Source organism: Brachyistius frenatus, unplaced genomic scaffold (genome assembly GCF_029030835.1).
Source record: "Brachyistius frenatus isolate BFR_SWC_R1_liver_20210118 unplaced genomic scaffold, ASM2903083v1 Contig_62, whole genome shotgun sequence".
Lineage (NCBI taxonomy): Eukaryota > Metazoa > Chordata > Actinopteri > Embiotocidae > Brachyistius > Brachyistius frenatus.
In genome coordinates, this window is record NW_027210661.1 from 657,996 (window position 1) to 672,106 (window position 14,111).

The 14,111-nt window shown below is 42.9% G+C and overlaps 1 protein-coding gene across 2 annotated transcripts in view; it reads right to left on the reverse strand.

Annotated features, from left to right (window-relative positions):
- Positions 1-14,111, reverse strand: part of ift80 (intraflagellar transport 80 homolog (Chlamydomonas)) — a 32,411-nt gene that overhangs the window by 7,121 nt on the left and 11,179 nt on the right. For both annotated transcript variants that reach the window (XM_069706331.1, XM_069706332.1), the window contains one exon: positions 1,056-1,235. In XM_069706331.1, the coding sequence (XP_069562432.1) occupies positions 1,056-1,235 (180 nt within the window). The remainder of the gene's footprint in view (positions 1-1,055; positions 1,236-14,111) is intronic.

Consider the following 14,111-nt stretch of genomic DNA (forward strand, 5'->3'; position numbering starts at 1 on the left):
AGGTGAAAGGTGGGGTTATTTTTACAGCTTTACAAATCTTCCTCCTCTAGTCCCTCCAGCAACCCAAATTTACATGCAACACAACCAGGAATAAAAAAACATTTGACCGCAAGGTGGTAAATTTAGCTGGCTGATTCACAAACCACTGGCAGATGTGCAGTTTTAAAACAGACTGCGAGGAGGAGAGGGGGAGGGGGGAGACAGAAAAGCGCCGGCGAGGCCGAAAATAAACGGCTGATGACCCGACTTTGTTTGGTTTACAAAAACTACACTTGGTAAAGATGTGTATGGCAAATGGGCACACATGTGTGTGACCTTGTTTCTGTAGGTGTGCATGTGTACCCCTGTCTGAAGGTATACAAGTGTGTGTGTCTATGTACATTCGGGTGTGTTAACCACGTGTAAACGCTACCTTGTGGTTACTGTGAGTTTAAACAGTAGAGAATGGTGGAGCGAGAGAGGCAGCTAGACAGGCTGGTCATTGTCATTTCAGGGCTGCACACTGGCACACTGGGAGAGTCCTACTATAATATATGGCCACAACTAGCCAAGGCCTGGGAGGCATTTGCTTCTCTACATAGCACATTCACTCACCTCTTTACAGTCTGCCAATGGCACTGCAGTACTTTTCAAATCTGTTATTATAACTGAGTTGGAACCATTAATGGTTAGTTAAATATCTAATATCTTTCCTCACAATCAAAGCTTATTTTCAGTGATCTTTGGTTCAAAAACCCTGAAAATCAGCAGTAATGTGTAAAACAGAAACTCTTATGACAGACACGGGATCAAAATGGACTTCCAGTGTTATTCTTTTGCATATGTGTCTATCTGTACCATTTGTTTAGGTGAGATTTACCCCAATGTATTAGCCTTTTCTTGTTTCGGTCATTACTTTGGAATCTGTCAGTCTTTCATCACGTTTTGTTTCATCAAAAGAAAACTCAAACTGAACGACATGAATCACTGAGTCTCTTCCCAAGAATAAAAGGATTTTTGTCAAAGTTGAAAAGGAGCAGCAACAAAAATGGGTGTGTGCGATGCTCTCTTTCTACCTGCATTGTTCTCCTCTTGGTAAGTGTGATCACAAAGTTCTTCCACTCCCAATGCTGCTCCACCACATGGGCAAAGATGACATGTCCGTTGCCGCAAGCCCCGGCCAGCTGGGTTCCGTCTGCAGACCAGGCCAAACTGAACACGCTGCCCGTGTTGGGTTTCTCCAACGCATAGGACCACTGAGGGGAGCAATGAGGGACAGAGACGGGAGAGAGAGAACACTATGGGTATTTAGTTACAATCTCAAACAAGTACCTGTGGGGCAGTTAAGGGACAAGTGACGAGGACAAGTTTAGAGAAGGTAAGCGGTGAGAGTCAAGAGTCGTGTATGAGTGCTTATACATGTATATGTGCACATAATGTAAACACTGCTGAAGACGGAGGCCCAGCCAGTCAGTCATTGAGCTGTGATGAACTGTGAGACACTGAAGGAGCGCTTGGCCTCGCCAAGTCCAGCACTTGCGCTCATAAACATACACTCTGCTATCCTCATCTATTACATACATGAGGGGCAGCGAGGAAAAGGAAGGGTTTATATATGAGCATCCCCAACTGAGGCGAATTAACAGGATTCTCTTCCTTCTTCATATAGAAAACAGGTTTAAAACAAAAAAGGGCAGAGTCTAAGACGGGGAGAAAGACAGAGAGGCAATGAGAGACTAATAGAGAAAGTGATAGAAAGAGGACTCCTTTTATCCATTTTGCTGTGTCAGCTTGTACTGACTGACAGTAAGTGATGGCAAAAGACACAGCTGAGAGATATACAGCCCTTTACTACTCAAGAAAAGAACACCCCTCTCATCTATTATCTTCCCACCTTTCCCTTTTTCCCCTCATGTATCCCTTTTCTCTATGTAATCATCTTTTTTTGCTCTCTTTCCAGTACCTTGTCCTTCAATCTTGTCCTCCCGCTATTGTTTTTCCACTCCCGTGTCCCTCAAGTCATCTGTAGAGCATTGCAACAAAGGCCAACGGCCAAGGCAGTTATGGTGTTTTGATTCAACATGATTCAGTTGAGATTGTCTGGATCTACCAGCAGTTGAAAGGTTTCTTTCTGCTATAACTAGTGCTGATTTTGCAGAGCCCATTCTGCCACTGGGGTTGACCTTCCTCATCCTCCCCTGCCCAACCTGACCTCCCTCTTGCCTTGGATGCAAGTGGCTGGCTGATCTAACTTGAGCTAGGGATATCGCAGCTGTGATCTGTAACACAAATGCATGCATTCACACTGTAAACTGCTTATGAAGGGAGAAAAGCGCTCATGTTAACCTAGCCCAGCCTGCTTGCCTGCGATGGAGAGACAAGTGTGGTGCAGCAGGCCAAGTGCTGCGGTGAACCTTGGAGCAAAGGCCTCAGTGTGTTCGCTGCCTCACACACGTGCAGCTGCGGGATGGGAGGTGTATCGTTATTTCCTCTTCGTTGCCTCTGACGGGGCCAGAGGTAACAGTCGGCAGGCTACAGGTTACAGGCCCGCTGCTTTGATCTCCCTCCCTCTCCAGGTACCTCCTGTCTGCCTCATACACACCGCTCAGCTGGTTTTGGTCAGAAACCTCCCAGCAGTTAATGTCATATCAGGACCCAAAATAGCTGCAGGAAAAAAAAAAGACCTTTCCCAAGTGGACAAAGGGTAGTTTGTTAAAGTTAAATTCATTTCTATTTAACTTTTTTCCCTTTGATTTTTGCAGCTTCACCCTTCCGTTCTTTATAAAAAAAAAATATATATGCCTGTTATATCGATATTTTTCTTCTTTTTCTAATCTGAGTGGAGGTGTGTTTGCATTAGCTCCACAGCCGAGCAGCCCGGGACAGCGTTGACAACAACGAGAGAGCTCATCTATTCTTCTGCTAACATCTTGAGATGGCCCACTCTGTGTTAAAGCACCCCAGGGGGAAAGAGAGGGGAGGGATGGGAGAGAGAGGGGACGGATAGATGGAGGGTCAGAGATGCAGCTGAATGTATACACCAGACTGTAATGAAGCAGGACATATGATATCAGCCTGAGGAGCACTGCTGGATTCATGCTTACCTAATGTTTTTAACACATTGAGCCTTTGAGCCAGCAAGCGAGAATAAGTGTGTGTGTGTGTGTGTGTGTGTGTGTGTGTGTGTGTGTGTGTGTGTGTGTGTGTGTGTGTGTGTGTGTGTGTGTGTGTGTGTGTGTGTGTGTGTGTGTGCGTGTGTGCAGAAAGGGGTGTTGTCTTTCTGTGTGTACAGTGATTAAACACAAATGTATCTGTGTGTATGTAATTTGTGTATGTGTGAGAGAGATATTAAAGATGAATTGAAAGTGTAAATACTGTAAAGTAAGTGTGAGAATGCCAAAGGGAGAAATTAAGTGTGAGGTGTACGTTTCCTTCTGGTTAGTGTCCAGTGTCTGCTTTTTTAAGCTGTGTGTACATGTGTGTAAAAGAGGTGAAAATCCTCTAGCTTGTCAGAGTTGTCAGCCAGGGTCTGATTATGGGACACAAGGGGGGGGATCCTATTGCTCTCCTGAGATAGATGGACGGGGCACGGAGGAACCAGGGACATAAAGATCTTTTCCAGCACAGTACTAATATAAAACTTCTCTGCATCTATCTCTCTCTATGATCTACCTTTCTTTCATCCCCCCTGCATATTTGAGAAGAGTTCAGATATTGTGGTTAGAACAACGTCATCAGGAAGCTCATAACTAAAAAGCACAATAATAGAATTGAAAACCAACTGAGATAACCTAGAAGAGAAACTCTTCTTCTGCATCCTCTATTATAGTTGATAAAGAACAAAAAGTGTAGGACAGGCACGGTCGGTTACTTACTCGCTTAAAATCAATTTTTTTTTTTTTTTGTATGAAAGACAGCAGTAAGACAATTATCTGACAACATATCCATAAATACAGACAAAAACAGTAATCGGCATACATATTGAGCAATCTGGCTACTTCATATTTCTGCTACATATTGCCAGTATTTGAGCAGATGTACACTATGTCATCATTCTTCCTTTCACACTACAAAGACTGGCTGGTGTTTTCAGATTTTAAAAATGACATAAGACTGGTAATAAACAGGGGTGGAGGTGAGAACTAACTGTTACAAGAAGAGGGGAGATGGAGGAGAAAGAGAGAGGGGTGAGCAGCAGGGAGAGGTGAATCAGCCTGTGGCAGTAGATTTGGCAACAGGTTTTATTGCAGTCTAAAAGTGTGGAACTCGACTGGATACTTGAGAATTATTCTGGACATGGCTGGAAGGAGATTTAAGATTAGTGCAGAGATATTACAGTGAGAAGAGAAAGCATGCAGACATGCACACAGACTACGTGAAGGCCAGAATTAAGATTTAGGAGTGGGATCAGGGAGGAGAGTCTCAGCCTTCATCTAGCTGAAGTCCACTCTGGTCACTGAATCCTGTCTATCCATAATGGGCAACTTTGTGGTCCGAGAAAAGGTGGCAGACATGACGTGTGGTTCTCAGCTGAGGTCTGGGGGGGAGAGGTGGAGACCCTTCAAACTTACAATGAGCCTATACAAACAGACCAAATACATGAGCAGCAATGCACGGCTTTGCCTTTAAGTCAAGGTACACACTGCTATGCAGCTAAAAACAGATGCCCAAGCGTGTACTTGTGTCAAAGTATGTGTGTAGTTCTATGATGCATGGCAGGACACCAAGGCTGGTGGTCTAACACTTGAGATGATCACTTTCAGTACCAAGCAAAACTCCCACACATGCATCCTGTGTGTGTTGACATGTATGTATTTATGACATTAAGACGTGCAAGTGTTAGTTGCATATAGGTGACTAAACCGCGGTGTGCTGAACGGGTAAAATGAGCATATTGGAAGCTGCAATCACAAGCAGAGTAATTTAATGAAGCTGCCCTACCATCTACCAACCTTCATCATATTTGGCTGGTTGCTGTTACTCTTTACTTCTCATTTTGTTTCAGTTACAGACCTAAGTGATGATCCTGGCTTGCAGCATGCAACCTAACATAGTGATAATGACAGTTCCACACAGTGGCATGTTTGCGTGCACACACACATATACATGAACACTCCCAAAAAACACAGCCGATAGGATCGACAGAAGCACAGCCTCTTTAGAGCCTCTTTAAGGAGTGCGCTTGCTCCACTCCTCCTCTCTTTCTCCTCCTCTTCACTCTCTCTGCATTTCTCGACATATGTTTACCATTAAGACTGACAGGTGTTGTGGGCCTGCCCCTTCTCTCTATTGTTGCCCTGTAGCTGCAGCCAACATGGGGACGCATGCAAAAAAAGATGATGTTAAAAAAAGGTTAGCTCTAAGGCAACGACGTTCTTACGTCAAGCCCCCAACATTACAGCTCAACTCATTACAAAAGGCAGTCTTTGCCTCTTATTCTCTACGTGCTCCTCTAGATGGGTATGACTAACTCTGCCCGGTAACTTTTTTCAGTTCTTTCATGTCTTTAAAAAAAAAAAAAAAATCATCCTGCAATTAGCGTGATAGTAACCCATCTGTTTAATGTCAAACACTTCCTCCGTGTGAAAGCTTTGTCCTTTTCGACAGAACAGTGGCTGTGTTCGGCTTGACTTAGCTTGATTAACCTGCTTTCCAAAAGTGACAACTTTTTATGGAGAAAGAAAATGTGGAAAAAAAAAAAAAAAAGTCTAAATACCAAGGTTACCTTGCATGGTGGACTGTTTCAGTTTGTTGCGAGCAACTTATTGCAACAACTGCAAAAGTTAGCTGTGTAAATAGACATGTTCTGGACAAAATATAAGTGCTTGGAACATATTACATATGACTGATAGCAAAGATGTGGATTATGCTGGCGGAGTGGTTTGAAAAAACTTTTTCTACTGCAAAAGCTATTACAATCCATTGTGACTGAAATGAAGCAGACCATAGCCAATATATGCACTCTTCATTTACGTCCACCTTTGAAAGCCTACAGGGCTTGGGTATTTAATACATAAAATAAAGATTATTAGTAGAACATAACTTTAATGCTATTAAACACCCTTATTTTAACTTGCTTTGGAGAAGGTTATATACAAGACATGTCTGGTGTAATAAACAATGAACAAGCAAAAGCAATCTTGAAAACAAAACATTAAAAAAGAGAAGAAGCACACAGGCTGAGAGAAGAAAAGTAAAAACATAAAAAAAATGCAGTCAAAGGAGAAAATAAAAGTGTGTATCTGCTGTTGATTTACCCCTTGCTTCCCGCTCCCTCTCTCTCTCTCTCTTTACCTAAACAGTGCTCTGGTCTTCATGACCGGGACTTAGGGGAGTTAAGGTGGGCGGGGGTGGTGCTGGGTCCAGGGAAAGGGTTAATGACACATGTCTGGACTAATGGCTCCCAGTGGAGCTATCTGCTGATTCAGCCCCATTACTTCACAAGCATTAAATATGTCTGGCCTGACCGCTCTCTGCTCCCCCCCAGACCTAATGCAAGTCAACAACATGCTAATCAGAAGGGGGGCATGAGATTCCCAGACTTTCTGTGCTTTTCTAGCCCTTCATCTTAAGACACTCCTGACACACTGAAGCAAGCATCAAGGCAAAACTTGTAAGTGCCATTAGTGTTAATGGGTCAAGCTGAGTCCGTGACCCTGTTAAAAACCTGTTTTTTTATGCAGCTACAACACTATTTGCCTTTGGAATAACAAGGGCAACCCACTGCACATGTCGTACTACACTGCATACAGTATACATAGTAAATATCATACTACCCTCCATATTGGCAAGGAATATGTAGCACTATCAAATTCCACTACACTCAAAAGCACAAGTTATTAAAATCAAGTTACATGTTGTTACATGAGATAACAATATTGATCAACTTTGCTGTGATGTCTCCCATTTAAATGTCTAGTGAGCAAACAACATTGTGTCATTTTATAGGCATGGAAACATGATGGTGACCAACAGTGTGGTTTAAATGGTCCAAGATTCCAGACTTTTGATTGCATGGTGAAATGACCTTACTTTCTGTCTGACCTACCAACAATTGTGAAATAAAGCTGCAGTAATCTTGTAAGATTTTCAAATGTTGTAATGTACAATGAAGACAAACTATTGAAATTATGTTACTTTTCCAATACTGTTCAGCCCTACTTTTATCATCTGCCACTGTTTAGTTATAAACAAGTTTCTAAAATGAAATTACAATTTTTCTCAAAGTGGTAAAAGTCACAGATATGCACTGCACACTAACACACAAATACATGCATAGGATGCACTGTACATAAATAACTATTGTTATCAATTTTAAAGTTGTGTTAGAATCAATGTCGTTGTTACTGTATACTGTCCAAATATTTGGACAAGTTGTATTTTGATGCGTTGACAACGTTGTTTTGAAACCTTCTTGCTAATAAACCCACTATAAATTGAAACTGAATTGAAAAAAAAATATTGCCACAAAGGCCCCACATTGTTCAAACCCAGAACGTTGTGTACAATTTGTATGCAGGTGAAAGGAGGACTCTTCTCTGTTAGTTTAACACTGTGCTAGTGAGCTAGTGGGAGCCGACCTAGTCCAGGGTTAACAGTCTTACATAAATCAGAACAGATGGCAGACTCTCTGCAAAGCCAGCTGGCTTCAGTTTGCCTGTGTGTCTCTGTGCAGGACAGGACCTGGCAGTGCAGGTACAGAGAGTAACTCCCTGCACATAATAAACACAACATGTCTGAGTGTAACGGACAGAAGGCAAATACAGGCAAGTAGCCTGTATATGCCATAAACAGATAGATGGTGCTCATGTATGAAAATGCTAACCTAAATCTACTCATCAAGACAAACCCTGTTCTAAGACCAGTTCAGGAAAGATGAAAATAATGTTCAAGAGAGAAACGAAAAAGAAAAACATTTGCTTTGAGGAATGGAGGGCGTTCTTTTAAAGGAGGGCTCTTCAATCTCTAGGTAAGATTAGGAGATCTTGTAAATGTCAGATTGCAGTGACCCCTCCATGGTGGCTGGATGAGGATTTAGCTGGGCCTATGTCTAAGACTGATCAGATGTACTGTATGTGGGGGAACTGCTCTGGCCGGGAGCCGGCTTCTATGCAAAAGCAAATTACATCAACTTTTCTAGGGATGGTGCTGTTCCTATAAACCTAAGAACCTAGGAATGATGTTTAACTGTGGAGTTTTACACCACTACCAACCATCGAGGTACTCCAATGCCACATCGCACTGTATTTCATGTACTATAAAATGATAGTTCATTCTGTGTCTGTGTAAGTAACCAATATGTTCATGCAGCAATACCACAAAATTCATAGTCTAACTCATTTTGGTAATGTGCAAACACTCATACATAAGTCTACGAGTAGTACCTGGTACCAGGCTCAAATCTAAATACAACTATAATACACATTCAATTTATTGTGATGCAAGATGTGACTTTAAACTAAACCTTTCAACTCTGTTGCACCGCATCGGGCAGTTTTATAAAGAAATTGAACATGCAAGAAATTCCTGGATTATTTGTTCAAGTTTGTGTTATTTTTTTTTTCCCAGGGCCACTGTCAGAGGCACAAACAAAATCAATCCTTCATTTCAACCATAGCATCCTTGCAACACATGTTATTCTGTGTGGTATCAAGCAAGTCTTTATTTTCCAAAACATTGTCCTTTCAGCCAGTTGTCATCCATTCAGTCTCCCTGTTTTGCTTTCCTCTTTAAAGTGGTTTTGCAAAATAACTCACACACTGTGTGTGAGTGCACGTGTGCAAAAAGTAATGCATAATGTACAATGCAAGATGTAGAAAGAATCTTATTTTGTTGTATATCAACATTACAACCTGTAATACAACACATTGTGGATTCTCAACGGTTACAGTACCCAATATACACTCGATGAATGTGCAAAGCATTTATTGAACAGTGTCTTGCACAATAAACCGTTTGCATTCTCTGACTCTGCACTATCTAGAAGCCCATTTGTAAACATAGGCTAGTGTGAGGACCTCTGAAAACCTCTGTATTGAAATACCCACTTAGCTAAAGAGATGCAGAGACCGGGCCTGAGACGAGTGTGGAGTGGCATAAGTTGGAGCTTTGGCAGTGCAAGGGGAAATGGAGAGAGGGGGGAGAGAGGGGTGGGTAAGTGAGGGGGGAGCAAGACAAACTCGCAGATAGCAAGAGAGAGAGGGAAAAAGAGAGAGAGTAATGATCTACACATGGTTTCATGCTGGAGCCTCAACATAGTAACCATAGACACATGCTGGGGCCTCCTGGGACTCATCAGCAGGACACAGCTGTGAGCTGGACAGCAGAATTCTATTAGCACCAACTATGCACATATGCACTTGCAAACACACACACACTCACACACACATACATGTATATACATTCATATACGTACGCGCGCACGCGCGCGCGCACACACACACACACACACACACACACACACACACACACACACACACACACACACACACACACACACACACACACACACACACACACACACACACACACACACACACACACACACACCGACAGGTAATTTGGATATTTAAATGTGCTTTGGCATTCTACAAATGGTACAACTACACTACTCCACCACTGATGGCAGATCATGAATATAGCAGATTATTTAGTTCACCTCAGGGCCGGCACAAGCTGAAGGGTTTGAGAACTGTATCCAATGAGCCGAGACAATTTTCTGTGGGATTCCTACAGAAACAAAGAGTTTATTTTGTAAGACACCGACAAGCACGCCTCGAAACTGCACACCACAGGGTGTTTTAACACCTGTTGATAACAGATGATCTGGATTTGGTTCTTACACCCTGACCGTTCTTCATAATTTTATATCGTGAAAATCACATAGGCCTATAAATACTGCTTTTGCAGAATGTAAACAAAGACAATTAATATATACATAGTAATACAAACACTAGTAAAAACTAATCTTAACAAATGAAGGAACAAACCACTAAATTCATCAACGTCAAAGCACAGCACCATAGTGATCCTCGTGGAAGCCAGCACAAAAACGAAATGAAACCCTTTCAAATCATCCTCTTTTGGACCTTGGTCCACCGCCTCCAGCTCGGCCCTGGTCGTCAATAACAGCTCTTAATGAACTCTGGGTTGGCAGTAAAGCTCAAAGTGATACCCAACAAGCTCAGCTTTCCCTTATTTCTGTGTACAACCAAAGCCCTCTGTTTGCTCCCTGCCTTCGTCACCAAATATCACCCTCGCTCCTTCGACCATTTTATCCCTCTTTCCTCTCTTTCTCTGTCTTTCTCTGTGAGTGTGACATGTTTGTCTTGCTAGCGGAGGTAGTGATTTAGTGCTGCTAAGAATGATGACTCTGCCAGAGGGGCTGGCAGGGCACTGTCTCACTGTCATACTCTTACTCCAGCCTTGGGGGGAGGGAGGGATGGAGGGGTTGAGAAGTGAAGAAAAAAAAAAAGAGAGAGAGAGAGAGAGAGAGAGAGAGAGAGACTTGAGGGAAAGAGAAACCACTGTCTTTTATGGAGACCAATCCTCCAAGCCTCACTGCCTAGGCCAACTTTAAAGGATATATTGGACAGTTCCACACTACCCCACCCCCCACCCCTCCAACTGCTCTCTTTTCTCAGCTCTTTTTCATGCTCCCCTCCTTTTGGGTTTCCAACAAGGCAAGCCTTTAGCCGAACTCTAGAGAGGTGTAAAAGTAATACCATGTCAACAAGTGCCTTTTACCCTAACCCACTTTACACACACAGGCACCCGCACGCACGTGCACACACGTACACACTTGTACAAAAAATTGGGGTCAATCATCAGCAAGATAGATCTTAGTATACGCTGTTCCACAGAGTGTGCCAGAATGAGTTCAGCAACACAGAAAACCAAAGTCTGTTCGGCACAAAGGGCCTGGAATACAAAGGAGAAACCATTATCCTCACATTCTGGTGGGAAACTAATGAGCTCCTTGGGATGATAGTCTCCATGTAAGTAGTGCATCTGCTATTCGGACACTCTAACCTAAGCTTCATCGGGACGGGTAACCTCACCAAAATGTGGTAAAAGGAATCAGCAAAAGGATTCCCATGAAAGCAAGGGTAGACATTGGAGAACGGGAGAGAACTTTGAAGGGTGAGAACGACACCAGTTGCTCTTTTCTTTTTCTTTTTTTTTAATTTATTTACTTGTGCTCTCTTTTTGCCAGTTTAAGATGTACAGAGGGAGCTTTCTGTTAGTACTACAACGACAGAACAGAGAGGAAGAGTGCAGAGAGCAAGAAATAGCATGCAAAAGCACAGATTTATAAAGGGAGGGAGGGGAGTGAGGGGGAGAGAGAGCGAAAGAGAGAGAGAAGTAGCCCTACCCAGTTGCCTAGGGAGAAAACTGCTCTGCTGCTGACTCAGGACTCTCTTTGTTTGACAATGCTCCCTCACTCTTGCTCGCTCTCGCTCTCTCTCTCTCTCTCTCTCTCTCTCTCTCTCTCTCTCTCTCTCTCTCTCTCTCTCTCTCGCTCTCTGACACACTCTCAAACTTACTTGTCTTTTTTCAAACCCTTGCTCACCATCTTTTCTAACGTGCACATGCTCTTTCTTTGTCAGACCTGTGCCAATAATTTCACGTTGACTTACTTTTCATCTTTTCTCCTTCCCAACTCTCCCTCTGCTGTTTTCCTACCCCCTATCCTCTGTGTGTGTCTGTCTCTCCTACTTTTGCTGCCTAAACCATATGGCACTGAACGTCCCCCTTCTCATGTGATGAAAACAGATAAAGGCTTGTACTCGAATAAATCTACAGTGGTTTCTTTTGCTTTTTCACGCTTCACTAGCAGTGGTTCACGATCAAGACCAGAACTCTGGGTTGTTTAATTCTTTTCCAGCAGCGGCAATTTCCAGATGTTGGCTGGCCAGTGGTTGGTAGCAAACTGCCAGCACAGGCTCAGGTATATGTTTCCCAGTGATAAAGGGGAAAACTGAGGGAGAAATTGATAAATAGTCAGGGAAGCCTAAAGTCTGGCAATTAGGGGAGTGTTGTGTCACAGAGGAGGAGAGTTGACAGCTAAGAGAGAGAATAAAGACAGCAGTGAGACTGGCAGACTGACAGGCATTAAAGAGCAATACACTCTCTGAGAGAAAATAATGGTTGGCAGCTATAAGAATAGTGGACAAAGATCCTATAGAGAATGAGGCTGCAGTTAAAGAGGGAACGGATGAGAAAGAAAGAGAGAAGAGAAGGGAGCAATGGCTAAACATGGACCCATTCCAAAAGTAGGAATGCTGAGCAAGGCCCTAAGGGGAACCCTGGACTCACCCAGAAAGAAGGGAGGTAAAGAGGGCCCTGGGGAGGGCACACGGGAAAGCGAACCCCCTCTTGGCGTGCTTTCCCGGAGCACTGATAAGCACAAGGTAGTCAAATGACCCCAAGAGAGGAGGGAGGCACGAGGAGCTAAAAGAAGAAATACAGGGAGGGATTTATGCTTAAACTCCGAATGGGACAATTCCATCTTTAAAAAGGGAAATAATGCTTGGATCCCAAATAGGCAATTAGGAGAAAAAATTGTGTTGCTCAACCGCCCACATAAAATAAAGTTGCTGTTAGATGAGCGTACTAGCAAAAAGCAAAAGGATAAAGGAAAACTCACTTTGTTCTCGAGACAGTGAATCTATCTGAAGATCCCAGCTGGAGGACTATAGCAATGACTTTCATGATTGAGAACCATTTGGTCATTGTATGAAATGACAGGCAGTATTCACAAGTAGATACCAGTGGTTTAACACTTTACCATACCCTACCCTTGAAAACAACGCTGCTATTATGAGCTGTAATTTTTGACACATTGTTTATGGCTACTCACATCCCAAAACTTTGTGAGTGTGAAAGCTGTTATCACAGTGGGAAGGGAAAACTGCAAATATATACATAGCACCCTTAAGAATGAGATATATTTGTTATCACACGACAAGGATGCTGGTAAACGGCTAACATTGAAACCATCTGATCTTAACTGCGTTGCTTGTGGTGAACTGTAACCTACATATAGGGGAGTAAAAAAAGAGCATGACCTGGATCATGCCAGGGCTAAGCTCAGACACATCATCAGTAAGACCTAAGAAGAAGAAGAGGAGCAGCAATCACCATGTTCATTGAGGCATACGTCTCTGCAGCCAAGTTCAGATCGACATTAGCCCTGCATGAGAAATCACAGGCTGATTGGTCTTTTGAATGAGGTCAGTCTGGCAAACAGGGTCCTCCAGCAAAAAAAAAAAAAAAAAAAAATCAAGCTGCTTTTGTGCCTTTGAGCAACCACTCAACTTGTTTGACCTGTAGGAAAGTAGACCTCTCTCTACATTTATCAGTACGGTTTTAAACAAACTGACCGACGAAAAACATGAAGAAACTAAAAGGTACCCGAATAACATGATAACCGATCCGTCCAACTTCACTTCTACTCTTAAACCTTTCAAGTTTAAATAAGTAAAAAAAAAAAAAAAAATGCAATGTACAGGATTTAGAATAGCAAGCAGCTATTACATTCATGTATGTGAGCATGGGTGTACACCGCAGAGAAAAAAACAAGTGTACAGGGTGGGGCGGGGGGCGGGGGGAGGAAGCGAGAGGGTGCTTGCCTGGCACAATGAGTCCTACTTGTTAGCCAGTGACAGTGTCAGGGATCGTGACAGGGTCCAGACGCTAGACACCAGCTGCAGCGCCTCGTAAATAGACTGCTGTCTCGCAGGCACATTTGCACGGCAATGGTTGCACACACACACAGACACACACAGGCATGCGGGCACATGCATATACTATGGCAGGCACATAGACAGACACTGACTTATTGTGTCTCCAAAATCTTGTAAAAGGGACAGTGAGCCTCTTTGTATCTTGCACGCTGTTAAACCTCCAGTAAAGAGAAAACGTACTCCACACACAAACAACTCCCAGCTCAACAAAATTTTCATTAAAATAATTAAATATGTATAAATAATTAAGTGATGTGTTTAATAACAACTATATGTTGATGCTCCATAGAAAAACAAAACAGAACAAGCGTTGTGTTCAGTCCACGGGTCACTTGCTGGAGCTACAAGATTAATATTTCCTTGCACCGTTGCCTTGGGGTAAAC